Genomic DNA, 15,166 nt, shown 5'->3' on the forward strand with positions numbered 1-15,166 from the left:
GATATGACCCCCTGCTGACAGGGGACGGGTCTTGAATGTTTAACAACAGATGAGTGTATCTCCATCCCTATAGGCCCCAGAGGTCTTCATGTATGACCGTCTGTTCCACCGCGCTGAGGCTTATGACAACAGACTGTCCCGGGATGACAGACAACACAGTAAAGGCAGAGGATTGGACATTTATAAAGAGGTAATAACCACTGACAGATACCAGCTGTTTCAGAATACCACCTAAAATGTTTCAGCCTGATGATGGTGGGTTACAGGTACAAATCCTTCTGCATGTATCTGTGCATTGTGGAATTAAACATATTTATTCACAAATGTTATATTTAGAAGTCGGCGTTCAACACAGTTCGGAGTCATGTGATATTTGTTTTTGCCTCCTTTTGAAGCCACTCCATCTCTGTAGGATAATGATTTATGTCAAGAAAACGAGCTGGCAGTGAGTTTCTGGGTCAGTGAAAGCAGAGACGGCGGTGAACAAGGCAGCCACGCTCACTGCTAAGCTTGTAATTAATTACAGTGAGTCGAGTGTTGCCTTTCAGGGTTGGTGATGGATTTTTAGCATGAATTGGGACATTTTCACACTGGAATATGAATAAAGAACAAATATTACATCATCTATCTATAATGACGGGACAAATTGTACCATTAGTCTTGCTCTCCTCCCCCTCAGCCGCTCGAGCTTACGCCCCGGTACTTGTCAGTCATCTTGATGAGCTGCCGTCTAGCCCAAGGCGGAGGTACGTGCCACCGCCAAAGCCTCCACAGGCCACGAACAAGCCGACAGCAAACACAGCACGGCACGCTGGTGCAGTGGTAGCTCTGTCGCCTCACAGCAAGAAGGCCCCGGGTTCGATTCCCGCCTGGGGTGCTGAGGGTGTGTCCCCATCCCCATGTCCTCAGTGCCTATTGCCCAGGTGGGCTCGTCAAAAGGGCCTTTCTGTGTGGAGTTTGCATGTTCCCTGGGGTTTCCTCAACCCCCACAAAAAAACAGCCAATATGAACATTAAGAAAGCGATGCCAATATTCACCGAGTCTCATCTGTCACATAATGTTGGTCTGTCACACATCTCAATTACGTTAGCATCCCCACTTACTACAGCTTTAATATGAATTCGCTTCATCTCTCTTCTTCGTTGTCGCTCTTCTTCTCGCAGGAGAAGTCCAGAGTTGTCCCGGTCCGATCCTCTTCGGAGTACGGCCAACGCCCTCCTCCTGCCGCTTACCAGCCCGGCCGCAAGTATGCCCGTGTGGCTCGAATGAAAGACGAGTTTTTCACCAGAAATGGGATCATCTGGAATGTGGCAGAGGGATATGGATCAGTGGTCCCTGTTTGAAACCCGGAAGTTGAAGTATATCAAATCATTTGTGTATAACTAACATGAACATGCCAAAGAGATGGCTTCTAACACCGTAGCTAGATGGCTCAAATCCACTTTTCAATTATGAGAGCTATTGTGAAAATATACAGACAGAGGCCGGCGGAGCGCTTGAAGTAAGTCAATGGTAATCATATAAAAAAAAACAATATTGTGTTGTAGGGATGGGCTAGCTAATACTACTGGTTTAATCAATACCCACTGCCTCCGTCAGAGCCGGTGTCGCATTCAAGCCAACATGGAAGTCAACACAGTCAATCAAACTAACGTTAGCTGAGACTCCTCCTCCCCCTCTGTGGTGAGGCAGCAAAAAAGTAATGTCGCAAAAAAGGACATTAGCCTACAGGTGGGTGTCTGGGCGATAAGAGTTACAGTAGGTTTGTGAATGATCAAGCATTGATAATATTCAATATATAGGCAGCGCCGAGGCGGTGGGGGGCCCCCAAATCAAATTCTGCTTAGGGCCCTATAAAGGTTTGGGTCGGCCCTCAGAGGCCATTAGTGATAGTGCACTCTTACCTGTTGGATAATTAAAAAAAAACAATTGGCCAGTGAACATCTGTATTATGTTTAATCATTCAAGCTAATCCTTGTACTGTATATGTCTGTGAGTATGCAGACGTGTGTATTTATACACGTGTGAGTATGTGGATGTGTATGTACACATGTATCTGTATGTATGTATGTATGTATGTATGTATTAGGGGTGGGTGGGAATCACCAGATGCCCACGATACGATACTAAAACGATACTTGAGTCACGATACGATAGTATTGCGATATATTGAACATTGCGATATTTCGATATATTGTCACTCCTAACTCCTTTTCCTACCTTTTCCTTGACCTCACCGGAAGTAAAACATGCAGTGTTTTTTTGTTTTGTTTTGTTTTGGCCCCACACGTAGGCTATACATTATTAAGCTTCTCTGGACTCAATACGCCACTGCAGGCACGGCCTGCACCATCGGGCGCTTCGGGCAGATGCCCGATGGCCTGGCATGGCATGGCCTGCAAAAAAAATAAATCATAATATCGATACTTGGCGTCCAAATATCGATACAATATCGTCAGGCAAAATATCGCGATACTATGGTTTATCGATTTCCCCCCCACCCCTAGTATGTATGCCCTTTTTATTTTCTTTCTTTTCCTGTGTCTGAGCTTGTTTGTGTTCTAAGAAAAACTGAAAATAAAATATTGAAAAAGAAAAATCATTCAAGCTAATGCTGCTATGACCTTCATGATGGAAAACTTCAGCTTGTATTTAGAGCAGCAAAAGAAAGGCACAGAGTGGACATTACCTTATATACAAATGTTTAATGAATAACAAAATGACGGCAGTGAAAATGTACACACATTGCGGTTGGTTTGGTTCCACATGGATTTAAGAAATAAAAAATAAACCAACCCCCCCAGTTTGCTCTTGAATCTTCTGCTCGAGTCCGCCTACTCTTCAGTGGGACAGAAACAGCTCTGAGGCTATAATTACAATTCACAGATTTTGGCAAACCACGACCCATCAAACCGGCGATTCACTTAGCATCAAATGCTCTAATATGACACTAAGCTATTGTAACGTCTGTTTGGATTAAAGTGGAATAGAGCAGCTCGTGGTTGCAACCAGGCACCCCTTAAAAACCACACAGGCGGCTCAGTTTGCTCCGTCAGGCTCTGAAGCACTGCAACACTGGCACGGACCGCACGGTTAATTAGCTCGAAAGGTCAGAAGCTCCAGCCACACTTGTAGTAAAGAGAACAGACTTTAATTGGACCAAACGTATTTCGGCTTGTTGCCTTCATCAGGGTCATAGTAAAACACATTACAAACGAGCTTTTCAATTAACTAGGAGTAAAAAAAAATCCAAGCAGGTAAAAATAAGACAACCAAGCATAATACATCCACATTCGACACACATCTCAGCCAATGGGGTTTGGGTATATATGGTCATGTGGCTTCAGGCCAATCACACTGTCGTCCCAGACTGGCAGAGAGATTAGGGGAGTGTCCAATGAGGGATCTGGGTGACACCATTTAAGGTCAGGAACTGGAGAAGTGCAACTAAGGGATGGTACTTGAATTTGCACTTCAGACTGGCACTCTGCCAGTCTGGGCCTATGATTGGCCTGAAGCCACATGACCACATCCAACCCACCTTTATAGGTGGCCCATTGGCTGATATGTGTGTGGACGTATACGATTGCTTATCTTTTTTTTTTTTACCTGCTTGAATGTTTGCTACTAGTCTATTTAAGGGGTTGTTTGTTGTCTTTTACTATGACCCTGATGAAGGCAACACGTGGGTCTAATTAACGTCGTTCTCTTTACTACAAGTGTAGTTGGTGCAGTCTCTGACCTCTTGAGACCTTTCCTTTCTCCATGATGCACCTTGGAAGTAGGTGAAGTTGTGCCAGAAGCCTCTACACTGCCTAATTAGCTCCACACCGCTACTACTGTACAGGCGGGTGACTGCGGTCCTTGAGAGCTGCACTATCCTCTTTAGTCAGGCGCTCCTTTAGACAGCGAAGGGACTCCCATTGAGCCAAGTCCTCGACGCACTCGGGGGGCCGTGGAGTGTCGCGAAGGAAAGAGCTGCTGTCTATCTGCTGTACCGCTGGTAATGGCGTTCTAGTCACAGAGCACGGCAAATTGTTTCTACAGCCGCTTTTGAGTGCACAATTGTATTTCCTGTCCAGTGTGTTTGCGTGACACCCTCAAGGCATCACAGTCCCTTGTGACAGAGATCGGGTCATCTCTGTGTGAACGAAGTAGGTCTTCAGGTCGCCTTTTCCCTTCACGTTGATGATGCCTCGACATGAACACATGTACCCCAGCGTGGTCAGGATGTAGCTCGTCTCCTCCGTTACCTGCATGGGGGAATTCTAAGTTAGATCACGGGGAGTCTTGTCGGGAAGCTGATTGCATTGCAAGAGAAAATACAGGCCCACCTGTATTTTGCCCAGTACCCCGGTGGTCTCCATCCTGCTAGCTACGTTCACGCTGTTCCCCCAGATGTCATACTGAGGTTTCTGGGCCCCGATAACTCCCGCAATCACCGGCCCGTGGTTTATCCCTAGACAGAGAAATCACACGTCACACACGGTAGATTCAAACGTCACCAACTCTTCCGAACGTAGTTGAGGTCAATATGTGTGATCATGTGATCTGACGTTCTCACCGACTCGGAGTCTGAAGTCGTTGAAGGAGTGTTTGTTGATGACATCTAGCTTCCCGACCAGAGCGAAGGCAAACTCCACCATAGTGCCTATGTGCATGTACTGCCTGTCGTGTTCCTGAGAGGACGAGAATATGAGTTAAAAGGTGTTACACATGTAGCCTTTTGAAACGTCAATATATCATTGTCAAATTAACTGTCATATCATTACCTTGAGTAATTACCGTTAACAAATGAGACGGTTGATATGATTGGTATAGCCTCTATCTCATTCCAGTGATAGTATTAGTGGGTGTGTTAGTCAAAATGAAGACTACATTTCCCATAAATCCTGTTGGAAGAACAGCGCCCCCTCTGCCTTTTGTTTTGTGCTGTAAAGAAATCCTGCAGATTTCACTCCAAATCCAATCACACAATGTAAAATACAGTGTAGACTCTGAGCCTGCCAATCTTCTCTCGCATTGTCTCCTTTGTTTACCGTAATTATACTGTTTGAAAATGAAAATGGTAATGCCTCCCACAAAAATATTACAGAGAACTCTGAATGTATTTGGGACAGCAATACATTCTTTGATGACTTTTCATCCTGTTTTCGACTATAAATGAAAAATTACAACTTTATTGAATGTGATCTCAGTCGGCCAAAAATACCTTTGGCAGAATTGGCACCCTGAAATGCATGAGAAAAAAGGCCTGTTGTTCGTTGCCTGGTCATCTATTATTTATGGTTGAACATAAGCAAATATTATACTTGTGTAATGTTTTTATCCATTGTGGAGAAAACATCAAACAATGTGTGGCTGTCTGAGTATTTTCGCTCATTCCATAACACGGATGAGTGTGTGTGTGTGTGTGTGTGTGTGTGTGTGTGTGTGTGTGTGTGTGTGTGTGTGTGTGTGTGTGTGTGTGTGTGTGTGTGTGTGTGTGTGTGTGTGTGTGTGTGTGTGTGTGTGTGTGTGTGTGTGTGTGTGTGTGTGTGTGTGTGTGTGTGTGTGTGTGAGAGAGAGATATCATGCCTGTGTGCACTCTGGTCCGGGCGTTGCATTGAGTCCAGTTGCAGCCATGTAGGTGCTACCGATGGTCTTTATCTTTTCCACGCCGCTGAACTTAGGCTTGGACAGCAGCTGGAGGTGCATAGGGAATACATACATCACATAACTACAATGACACAAATAGAATAACACCAGCTATTTCCATTTTATCTTGTGAATTAGTTAAAAAAAAATGACTCAAAATGAAATTTGGAATCCACCTGCCCTCCCTGTCAGAATGAAAAGAAAATCTAAGATGGAAATGAGCCACTTTCTCAATCAGTCAGGATATAAATCAAAGGGTGGCTTACTTCATCAAAGTCTGCTATGATCTCGTTGAGGAGACGTAGACACTCCAGCCCTTCCTTATTGACATCAGACTCGGTGTAGAACTCTTTGAAGTCTGGGATGGAGGCGAACATCACACACACCGACTCGTACGACTGATGATAGAGATCCTGATAACAGAACAGACACAGCAACCACAAGATGATGATAGAGGTCCTGATAACAGAACAGACACAGCAACCACAAGATGAATGCCTTGTACTGCTCGAGCACTGGGGAAGCAAAGTTATACAGTAGACAAATGGCCAGCAGTTACAAAGGGTTCCGATCTATCACTATGAACCGAATAATTGTTAACTTTGAATAAATGAAGGGGTGAAATTTTAATGATCTCCGTGGGGAAACTGGGTCATTGCAGCTGTAAAATAGTAACCGGATACATACATCATCACAAGGAAAATAGGCTAGGAATAACAATAGAGCGTATGGGGGGTGTTGAACATAAGGCAGCCAACAATTTCAACACTAGAGCATATTATGTAGAAATAGAATAATGTGAATGAAAATGAATTACAGCATGTATGCAGGGTATGTATTGTGTAACATACCGTAACAGCAGTAGAGATGAAATGAAAATGAATGAATGCACGGTCACTTTACATCACACTTATTGTATATAATGTAAATAGCAGTTAACTTGCTTTATGTACCTTTGATTGCTGTCCTTGTTTGTTGTTTTAGCTTGTGTGCATACTTTTTCTTTTTCCCGTGTAAGTACATTGAGAGCAACGTATACCAGAGTCAAATTCTTTGTACGTCTACATACTTGCAATGTATAACAAATGAGGAAACGTGAGAATACGATGACAAAAGACATGTGAATTTACAGTTTACAGATATTTTAATTAAATTTTAGATATCTGAATTTACATATATGCTGTAAATTCACATATCACACAATTTATATCTATACGTGTGTGTGTGCGTGCGTGCGTGTGCGCGCACACGTGTTGAATTCACATTAAGGCCCAATTATGCTCAAGGTTAAATACGGATACGCATACAGACGAAGACTTCTGTCCATACTCTGCGTTTATTTCATGTTATATTCTGCACGTTTTCTGAAAGCTTGCGGATATGAGCAGTACCACACACACACACTCACATTTGACTCTCTACTGCCCACTAGTGGATGTATTGCTTAACATGATACCAATGTGAAAGACGTATGGAAGTATGTGGGCAGTGACAGATTGTTTGAAACTGATCCATTTATTTTTAGACAAAAATGGAGCATAAATGAGCTCTTAACAGATCTACGGAAAATATCTAGGTTTGCAGAAGTGCATTGGACAAAAAAAGATATCCGCCCTCCAGTTTTCTATGGTTCAATTTACAGATGCAGACAACACAAAGACATAACAAATATACATAAATGCAGCAAAATTCTCATCTCGTTTCTTGGCAATTCACCTCATTCTTCCAGTTGCGTCCCAGGAAGTGTTCGGCGACATGGGCGGGCAGGACGTTCTCCAGCAGAACGCGGTTGAGGTTCTCCATGGTCTCGATCTCCTCGCACTCCCTCTTGAACTTGTCCCGCCACAGGAAGTCTAACCTACAGTAATATTCATTCTGTTACAGGAGGACACAGAGTAAAATCATTCTGTTACAGGAGGACACAGAGTAAAAGAGACACCCGCGTCATTCACGCACCTTGCGTTCGGCTCGAGAAAGAATTACTTTCAACTCAGCTAAATTATGATATTTGAGTTTTGTGCCACAAATTCAAGCGTAGATTGTAGGTTGATAGGAGAAGCTGCAAAAATGTAGTCCAGCTAAACTGTTATTGGTCCATGATATGGGACTGTTTCTTGAGCTGGGCTGCTCGTATTCTTCTCTAATCATTGCCACCAAATGGAAATTTTTATAGGATTTCTGGACAAACCTAACCAGCTGAAACGAAAGGGCATGCTTGATATTCATAGAAAATTAATGTCCCAATAAGACGAAAGTGAAAGAGTGCAAGGAGCTCCGCTCTCATTGCTCAAGGAAATAGTAAGTAGGCCTGTTTTGCATAAAAGCTAGCCGCTGTTTTTTCATTGGTTATTCATGCTTGGAGGACTTCTAAACACATCTAAATATGTCAGCAAGTCCCATCTATCAAGGTCAAAACACCCCGGGAAAGAGAGAGTCTGTGTGTGTGTGTGTGTGTGTGTGTGTGTGTGTGTGTGTGTGTGTGTGTGTGTGTGTGTGTGTGTGTGTGTGTGCGTGCACACATCAGATGGGGTCCCATGAATGCGCTCTCATTACGCCTACTGTATATACTGTCTATGAAAGCTGCAGGCTACCTGTGGGCTGATACCTACAGCAGGTACTGTGTGTGAGCAGATCCATCACTGCACCTCCAGTCTTCTGTGAGATATATTTCATGTGTGTGGTTCACAGTCTAGCTAGATGATGTATGGGATGTGTGTTGCCGATCTCTCTCTCTCTCTCTCTTGAGAATAGGGCCGACCCAGTGTCTGGAGCTCTCCAGTGAGACCCTCCGCTATAGACTTGATACCCTGAGGTTGAATGAGGAACGGAGACGAGGAGAAGCTTTGGAACCCTGGTATCTCCAGGACTGTAGTAACTAGGCCAGGAGAGGGGAGGCTGACTCCAGATGCGAGCTAATCAGGTTGTAAACGAGCCTCACTCCTTCACGCTTCACGCTGTTGGTGACGGGTGAAACACAGCCGCCTGTGTTCTCCTAACCTGCTTTCTCCTAACCTGCTTTCTCCTAACCTGCTTTCTCCTAACCTGTGTTCTCCTAACCTGCTTTCTCCTAACCTGCTTTCTCCTCCCTCTGACTAAACGGCTGGGAAGGGCCTCGTTAGGACTTAGAATGGGATTTTGCAAGGCAAATGATAAGAGCATGTGAAATGGAAGCTCTCAGGACTATAAAATACTGCTGCTTCTCTGGCAAAACACAAGAGTGCCTCAGCTTTGTATGCTTTCCACCCTGTTTCCAGACTGAGTTATTTTGATTTTGATCATAATCGATGAAGCATTTTATTCCACTAATTTACAGAGGTCAAACCCATTGGAGTTCTTCCCAATAACATCGGGAACGGTGAACCCAATTACCCTCTAACGACCTTGATGAGAGCGCCGTCGTGAATGCCAGATGACGGCTAACCAAGAGTTTGGCACAAACACACAAAGTTGTGTTTCCAAAACAACTCCTCCGCCTCCCCGCTGGCGACGGTGACCCAGAATGAGAACAACGCGGGGAACGGTTTGGACCGCCTCTGGTTCTCGGGGGAGACCCGGTTTTGGGCACATCGTCTCAGAGGGCACAGAGCACATCTGTTTCTGGTCAGGCCTGATGGATGGTGGCCCAGAAGAGATGGCGCACGCCACACACACACACACACACACACACACACACACACACACACACACACACACACACACACACACACACACACACACACACACACACACACACACACACACACACACACACACACACACTATGTCCTCTTTAGATACAGTATCTGTGTCAGCCGAGTTTAGCTCTCCGCCTCCTCTGCATCTCAGCCTGGATGCAAAGTAGGCAGGGGCACTGGGCTCTGTCCAGCTGCCCCAACACTGCAGAAAATGTAATCTTCATTTTGAGTCTTGAAGGAATATAGTTCACCTAGAAACTTCTGTTATCTTCTCACCCTCATGCCAAATGAAACAGGTGAAATGTGTTAGTCCATATAACACACAGGGAGGATGCCAGTACAACTTTGTGGCAGCCTTCGAAACAAGTGAAGTCAATAGGGACCTGTTCTGAGTTTCAAAACAAAAACAGACAAGCAATCAAAGTGTGAATAGAAAGACCAACACACCATGATTGATTTGTTTCAAATCCATCAGCTGTAGTTCAGATTTGCACTAAATGATGGACGGTGTACATATAGGTCTTTTTGGAACTCTGAGTCTGAACTGGTCCCCATTGACTTCAGTTGTTTTGGAGAAGGCTGCTATGGAGTTGTGCTGGCAACCTCCCTGTGTGTTATATGGACAAACCTTACCTGTAGAGTAGATGATGACAGAATTTTCATTTTTGGGCGAATTAAAGATATAATCTCAAATATTTCAGTTTCATTCTCTTTGGCGACACCTATGGCGATGAGCGGTAATTGCAGGTGAGATCCAGTGTTGCATCATCTGTGACTCACCACAGACACCCAGTTCATAAATGCTGCAATACTGAAAATGCAAAGGCTTCCATCAATGGGCTGTAGGCTCAATCACCATTGTGTTAACTAGGTTGGCGATATAGTGTAGATAGTGACTTAACAGACGTCTATTTACATGGAAGTCCTTGAGATGATCAACTGACCTGCCGGGCTAATACCAGCAGAGTGACGAAGAAGATGAACAGAGACACAGACCCCATGGTCTTCAGATCCTTGAGGACCCCTGGTCTGTGGAGAGAGTGACACACAGAGAGAGTGAGAGAGACGGATAGGAGAGCAAAGAAAGCTTTTGTTTTTGTGTGCGATTGTATTTTGATCAGTTTTGTTCTTTGTAAATATATCTGCACATACTGCATGTAAGCATCTATACATTTGATTTAACTTGTATACATTCTGGAGGGTAAACCGAAAGTCAGTTTACTGAGTGTTTCACATAAATCACTAACACATCATAAATAAAATGACATAAATTCATAGAACATCATAGAGCGGCAGTATCAAACTGATGTAGCTTATATGAGAATAGGGTTTTTCAAGGGGGAAAAAGGTGTAAAGATGAATGCATTTCTGCAAACATAATTGAGCCAATTGTGTATATTACTGGTTGTTTGCCTTATGATCAACAACTGGACTTATTTTGATTTTGAATTACTTTGATTTACCACCACATCGCTGCTCTTATTAACATCAACGTGCTTTCTGAAGTATATCTTTCATAATTGTGTGAGAGAGAGAGACGAGGAGAGAAATAAGAATAGCGCTCTAACTCGGTATACTTATTGACAGAAAACTTTTTTCCCCAATGACATTTTTCCAGTGGTGAGCTGGACAGCTGTCAGTCAGATATGAAAAAATGAATTCAGCTCCATCGACACAAACTCTGCTGCAACTCGTCTTCTGCCACTCATCGTCCTGTTCTCCAGGGGTTACCGTTGCTTGGCAGCCATATTGGAGTATTGCTTCCACAGCCACACTCTCCTCCCGAAGGCCGGCGCCTCATCTCATTAGTGATCGGAACAGGCCAGGACTGGATGACTGGAGGACTGGAGGACTGGAGGACTGAAGGACTGGGGGCAGAGTCCGACGGGGAGACGACCATTTCACAGGACGCACTTGCCCTTAAGCAGGCCTGATCATTTATTCATGGTCTTAACCCACTTATTCCTGTTTCGGGTCATGGGGGCCGGGGGGGTGGGGGGCTGGAGCCGATCCCAGCATGCATTGCACCCTGGACAAGTCTCCAGTTCATCACATGGGTAACACAGATTGCCAATGGATAATGTAATGGTGTAATGTAACAAAGTAATAATACTTCATTACAGGACTTAAGTATTTTCTGGAGTATCTGTACTTTACTTGAGTATTTATAAATTATTTCTGTCAACTTTGCAGTGCAAAGCGATGCAAGCAAGCAGGCAATTCCTCTGTTTACTTAACGCCAGTTGGCATGGAATTCAATTGGATTCAAAAACTTTATCAGACATGTATGTTTGTGCACCAGTGATTTGAGGTAAATGATATGACTCTCGTTTCTCGAGACATAACGTTACGTTATAGGACCCGCTACGCTCAATAGCAGTATGAATAAGCTCGGACCTTGATTTTCAGGTTTCGAGAAATTAATAAATCGATCGATATACCAATCGACACCCGGTCTTGATCCCCATCCCTAATGTTTGCACAGTGTGCATGTACCTATCCAGTGTCTGAGTGTGGTACAGCGCTTTGCTGTATCCATCCAGCAGGGGGGCGTGGGTCTGGAGGATGATGATGTTGTATATCACCATGGCAATCAGCATCACCACCATCTTCAGCTCGTAGTTGATCCTCAGAAATACTGAACACGACACCAGGCCGAGGATACAGCAGTATATGAAGTACTGGAGAGAGAGAGGGAGGGAGAGAGGGAGAGTAATGCACTGTAACCAGCAATGTTAAAACTTAGTGTCAGCATTGTGTCACCTCAGCAAAACCTCATCCTAATGTGGATGCATTAGAAAGTCATTGCAGCTGCATGCCATACATTTCCTTCCCTCAAAATATAAATATCATACACAACCTGTATATCCGGGGCATGGAAATGTCAGTATGGGTTTGTATTTGTTCAGTGTAATAGCTACCAGTAAATGTGTTGGTCTAGGAAGGATGTGTAGTCCATGTGAGGGGCATGGCTGAGGTAAATCCCCACAGTGCTACAGTACAATGTCAGCCTCATACAGTACCTACATCTGAACCAAATTAATTCCCTGAATGTTAGAAAAGTAAACAATCACTTATCTATATTTGAATGAGTATGAATTGTGAATTTTGCACGTTACGATAAATGTGTGCGCATGTGTGTGTGTGTGTGTGTTAATTTTACTTCCACTAAAGTAAAATTTAACAGCAACAGTTGGAAGTCTTTCCACTCTTGTTGTTCGCTGCTGTACTTACAGGCAGGTAAAACTTGTTTTCACCTGCGGGGTGGGCGGGGCTCTGAGAGTCCAGCAGGCTGTCATTGGTTAGATTCACAGGTGGAACAGTTGTCAGGACTTCGTCTTCCAGAAAGAACTAGCCAGGGACAGAGACAGACAGTTCAACCATCATCTCTTGATACACCGTGGTTAAACTAAATCTACAGCAACCGAACCTGTAAGCGGCTCCTCACCATGTTGAAGACGGCCATCACCAGTATGAGGGCGGTAGTTGTCATGGTGAGGACCAATCGCAGCCAGGGTTTGTTGGCGATGATGACGTGGGAGGAAGTGGGGAACCAGGGAAGGGAGCAGAGGGAGCCCTTCCTTCCCTGCCGAGGATGATGGAAAGATGGAATGATTTAAAGAGGCAGAAAGGAGACATTGCTCAGGACTGGTCAGTTTGAAATACTCCAAGCATAAAGTCTTCCTGCTACTCTGCACGTTATACATGTACAGTACATGGGAGAGACTGCAGTGCAAACCACTTAGAATGTCTTGTCTTTATGATTTTATAGCAACGATATCTCACATTTTCTATGCTGTGTCTGCATGGCGATTTGATTAAATAACAGATCAATTAAAATGAAAGAATAATCAGTAAAACCTGTTACCCAGCAATACAACAGCCGAACCATAATGCCAACTTGGTATAATCCTTTGAAAAATAGCCATGTTTTTATCCCCCATTCATAATCAGGATGGCTGGTCTTCAGCCTGCTCACACTACCAGTTAGGTTTGTTGGTGGTGTTACTCACAGCGTGAACACATATTCAATAGCACCTTTCAAGTGAAATTTAGTGTCATTTCCCTCTGGATTCTGTCTGCAGAGGTAAATACCAGCCATCACAGTATGAGTGTCCTTGATGAACACACTGGAGGAGTAGCACTTGTTGGATGAGAAATGAACTTTCAAGTCTTGTTTTATTGAACTGGGTGGATGAACCAAAGGAGGAGAAAAGACAAATCCCCGTATAAATGGTCTCAAGTGAAGCCGCTGCTCCGGTTTCTATGTGTGTTACACAGACTTGAGTGGACATATTTGCCCTGTCCTTCAGAGAACGCACACGGCATTTCTCACATAGAGTGCACTGCAGTGTGTTTCCGCTGAGTATCTGAAAGAGGATTAATTGTGGCCCCGAATGGAGGAGACAGCTTTTGAATCCTCCATGACAAATATGTGCCATGTGTACGTTCTGTGTACCGTACGTACTACGCCTTTTTGACCTTTGCTTGCTTTCCATTCACTTTTTGCTGTGCTACAATGTGTGTGTGTGTCTGTGTGTGTGTGTGTGTGTGTGTGTGTGTGTGTGTGTGTGTGTGTGCGCGCATGTGTGTGTGTGTGTGTGTGCACGCATGTGTGTGTGTGTGTGTGTGTGTGTGTGTGTGTGTGTGTGTGTGTGTGTGTGTGTGTAGTAAACTCACCAGAATGTGACCAGCGAAGCATATGAGCAGGATCAATGCCAACAGCAGAAATGCCATCCCAAAGGAGATCCCCAACACAGCAGTTCTGCAACACCATCCAGGGCAATAAATGTAATGAAGGCCCTAATGTATTCTACTTAAGACCTGACTAGGCACTTATCAAAAGTGGGATGTACAGTTAGTGTACGGGTTTCTTGATGAACTTCATGTTTAAGGGAAGGAAAAAGTTTTTGGAACGCGGAACGCAGCGTGGCAGATTTAAGGAACCGTGCCATAAAAGAGATGATATCGCGTCTAAACGGCGGGGGGAGAGAGAGAGAGAGAGAGATGTAGAGGTGCATCAGAAAATCAATGGCCTCTCAGATGGCAGATACGCCTTTGGCTCCCAGGAGCAGTAAATTCGCATGACCCCGAATTTCTCTGCTCGCCAGTCACCATTAAAGGAGACGCCACACTTTGATTCGCTTGATCTGACCAACAGACACGGCGCTCTTTCATTCTCTGCTTTTTTAGCATTCTGCCTCTGGCTCTCCTGCCTTCTTCATTCCAGCATGGTGCCGCTGGGATGTGACAGCTAGTGGTAAACGGCTTGTTCAATCAACTCGCCGCCATTTTTAAAGATGGAGCTCGCTTATGCCCTTTTTTTTGCACATCCCCAAAGAAGAGGAAACTGGAGCGAAAAAATCATCAAGTATTGAGATGTACATCAGAAGGAGGCTGAAATGTTTTTTTTTTTTTTTCAGCAGTTGGAGTGCGCAGGCTAAATCCTATGAAGGGGTGCAGACTTACTTGGGCAAAACCAGGACCTGCACTATGAAAATACAGCAGAATATGAGGCAGGCGCAGGTTACGTAGTACTTGAAGGCAGGCAACGTTGTGGATCTGTACTGTTGAGAGAAGAAAAGATAGAATAAGGAAAGATCAAATAAAATGTTAACAAACAAATATTAAAGGTCCCATATCATGCTATTTTTAAGTGTAGGTATAAAACATGTCTCTTTAACACAATGTTATGAACTCTGTTGCAAACCCCCCCCCCCCCCCCCCCCCAAAAAAAAAAAACTATGCATAGTTTTGATAAGATAAGATAAGATAAGATAAGATAAGATAAGATAAGATAAGATAAGATAAGATGATCTGTTGGGATACAGTAGATCCAATACAGTAGATCCAAA

The 15,166-nt window shown here is 44.1% G+C and overlaps 2 protein-coding genes across 3 annotated transcripts in view; one reads left to right on the forward strand and one right to left on the reverse strand.

Annotated features, from left to right (window-relative positions):
* Nucleotides 1–1,343, forward strand: part of cfap90 (cilia and flagella associated protein 90) — a gene marked incomplete at both ends in the record, with an annotated part of 2,814 nt that extends 1,471 nt beyond the window's left edge. Inside the window, 2 exons of the mRNA XM_083645965.1 lie at nucleotides 74–190; nucleotides 1,164–1,343. Of these exons, the coding sequence (XP_083502091.1) occupies nucleotides 74–190; nucleotides 1,164–1,343 (297 nt within the window). The remainder of the gene's footprint in view (nucleotides 1–73; nucleotides 191–1,163) is intronic.
* Nucleotides 1,344–4,079: 2,736 nt separating this feature from the next.
* The window catches only part of adcy2b (adenylate cyclase 2b (brain)), a gene marked incomplete at its 5' end in the record, with an annotated part of 58,322 nt that continues 47,235 nt past the window's right edge, over nucleotides 4,080–15,166 (reverse strand). The window contains 12 exons of one of the 2 annotated variants that reach the window (XM_083646318.1): nucleotides 4,080–4,253; nucleotides 4,335–4,459; nucleotides 4,565–4,679; nucleotides 5,578–5,685; nucleotides 5,904–6,050; nucleotides 7,354–7,512; nucleotides 10,256–10,340; nucleotides 11,808–11,992; nucleotides 12,546–12,662; nucleotides 12,760–12,894; nucleotides 13,992–14,076; nucleotides 14,781–14,878. In XM_083646318.1, the coding sequence (XP_083502444.1) occupies nucleotides 4,101–4,253; nucleotides 4,335–4,459; nucleotides 4,565–4,679; nucleotides 5,578–5,685; nucleotides 5,904–6,050; nucleotides 7,354–7,512; nucleotides 10,256–10,340; nucleotides 11,808–11,992; nucleotides 12,546–12,662; nucleotides 12,760–12,894; nucleotides 13,992–14,076; nucleotides 14,781–14,878 (1,512 nt within the window). In that variant the 3' untranslated portion in view covers nucleotides 4,080–4,100. Of the gene's footprint in view, nucleotides 4,254–4,334; nucleotides 4,460–4,564; nucleotides 4,680–5,577; nucleotides 5,686–5,903; nucleotides 6,051–7,353; nucleotides 7,513–10,255; nucleotides 10,341–11,807; nucleotides 11,993–12,545; nucleotides 12,663–12,759; nucleotides 12,898–13,991; nucleotides 14,077–14,780; nucleotides 14,879–15,166 lie in introns of both variants that reach the window. The other variant, XM_083646317.1, reaches the window with a different exon arrangement.

Source organism: Poromitra crassiceps, assembly GCF_964638095.1.
Source record: "Poromitra crassiceps genome assembly, chromosome: 11".
Taxonomy (NCBI): domain Eukaryota; kingdom Metazoa; phylum Chordata; class Actinopteri; order Beryciformes; family Melamphaidae; genus Poromitra; species Poromitra crassiceps.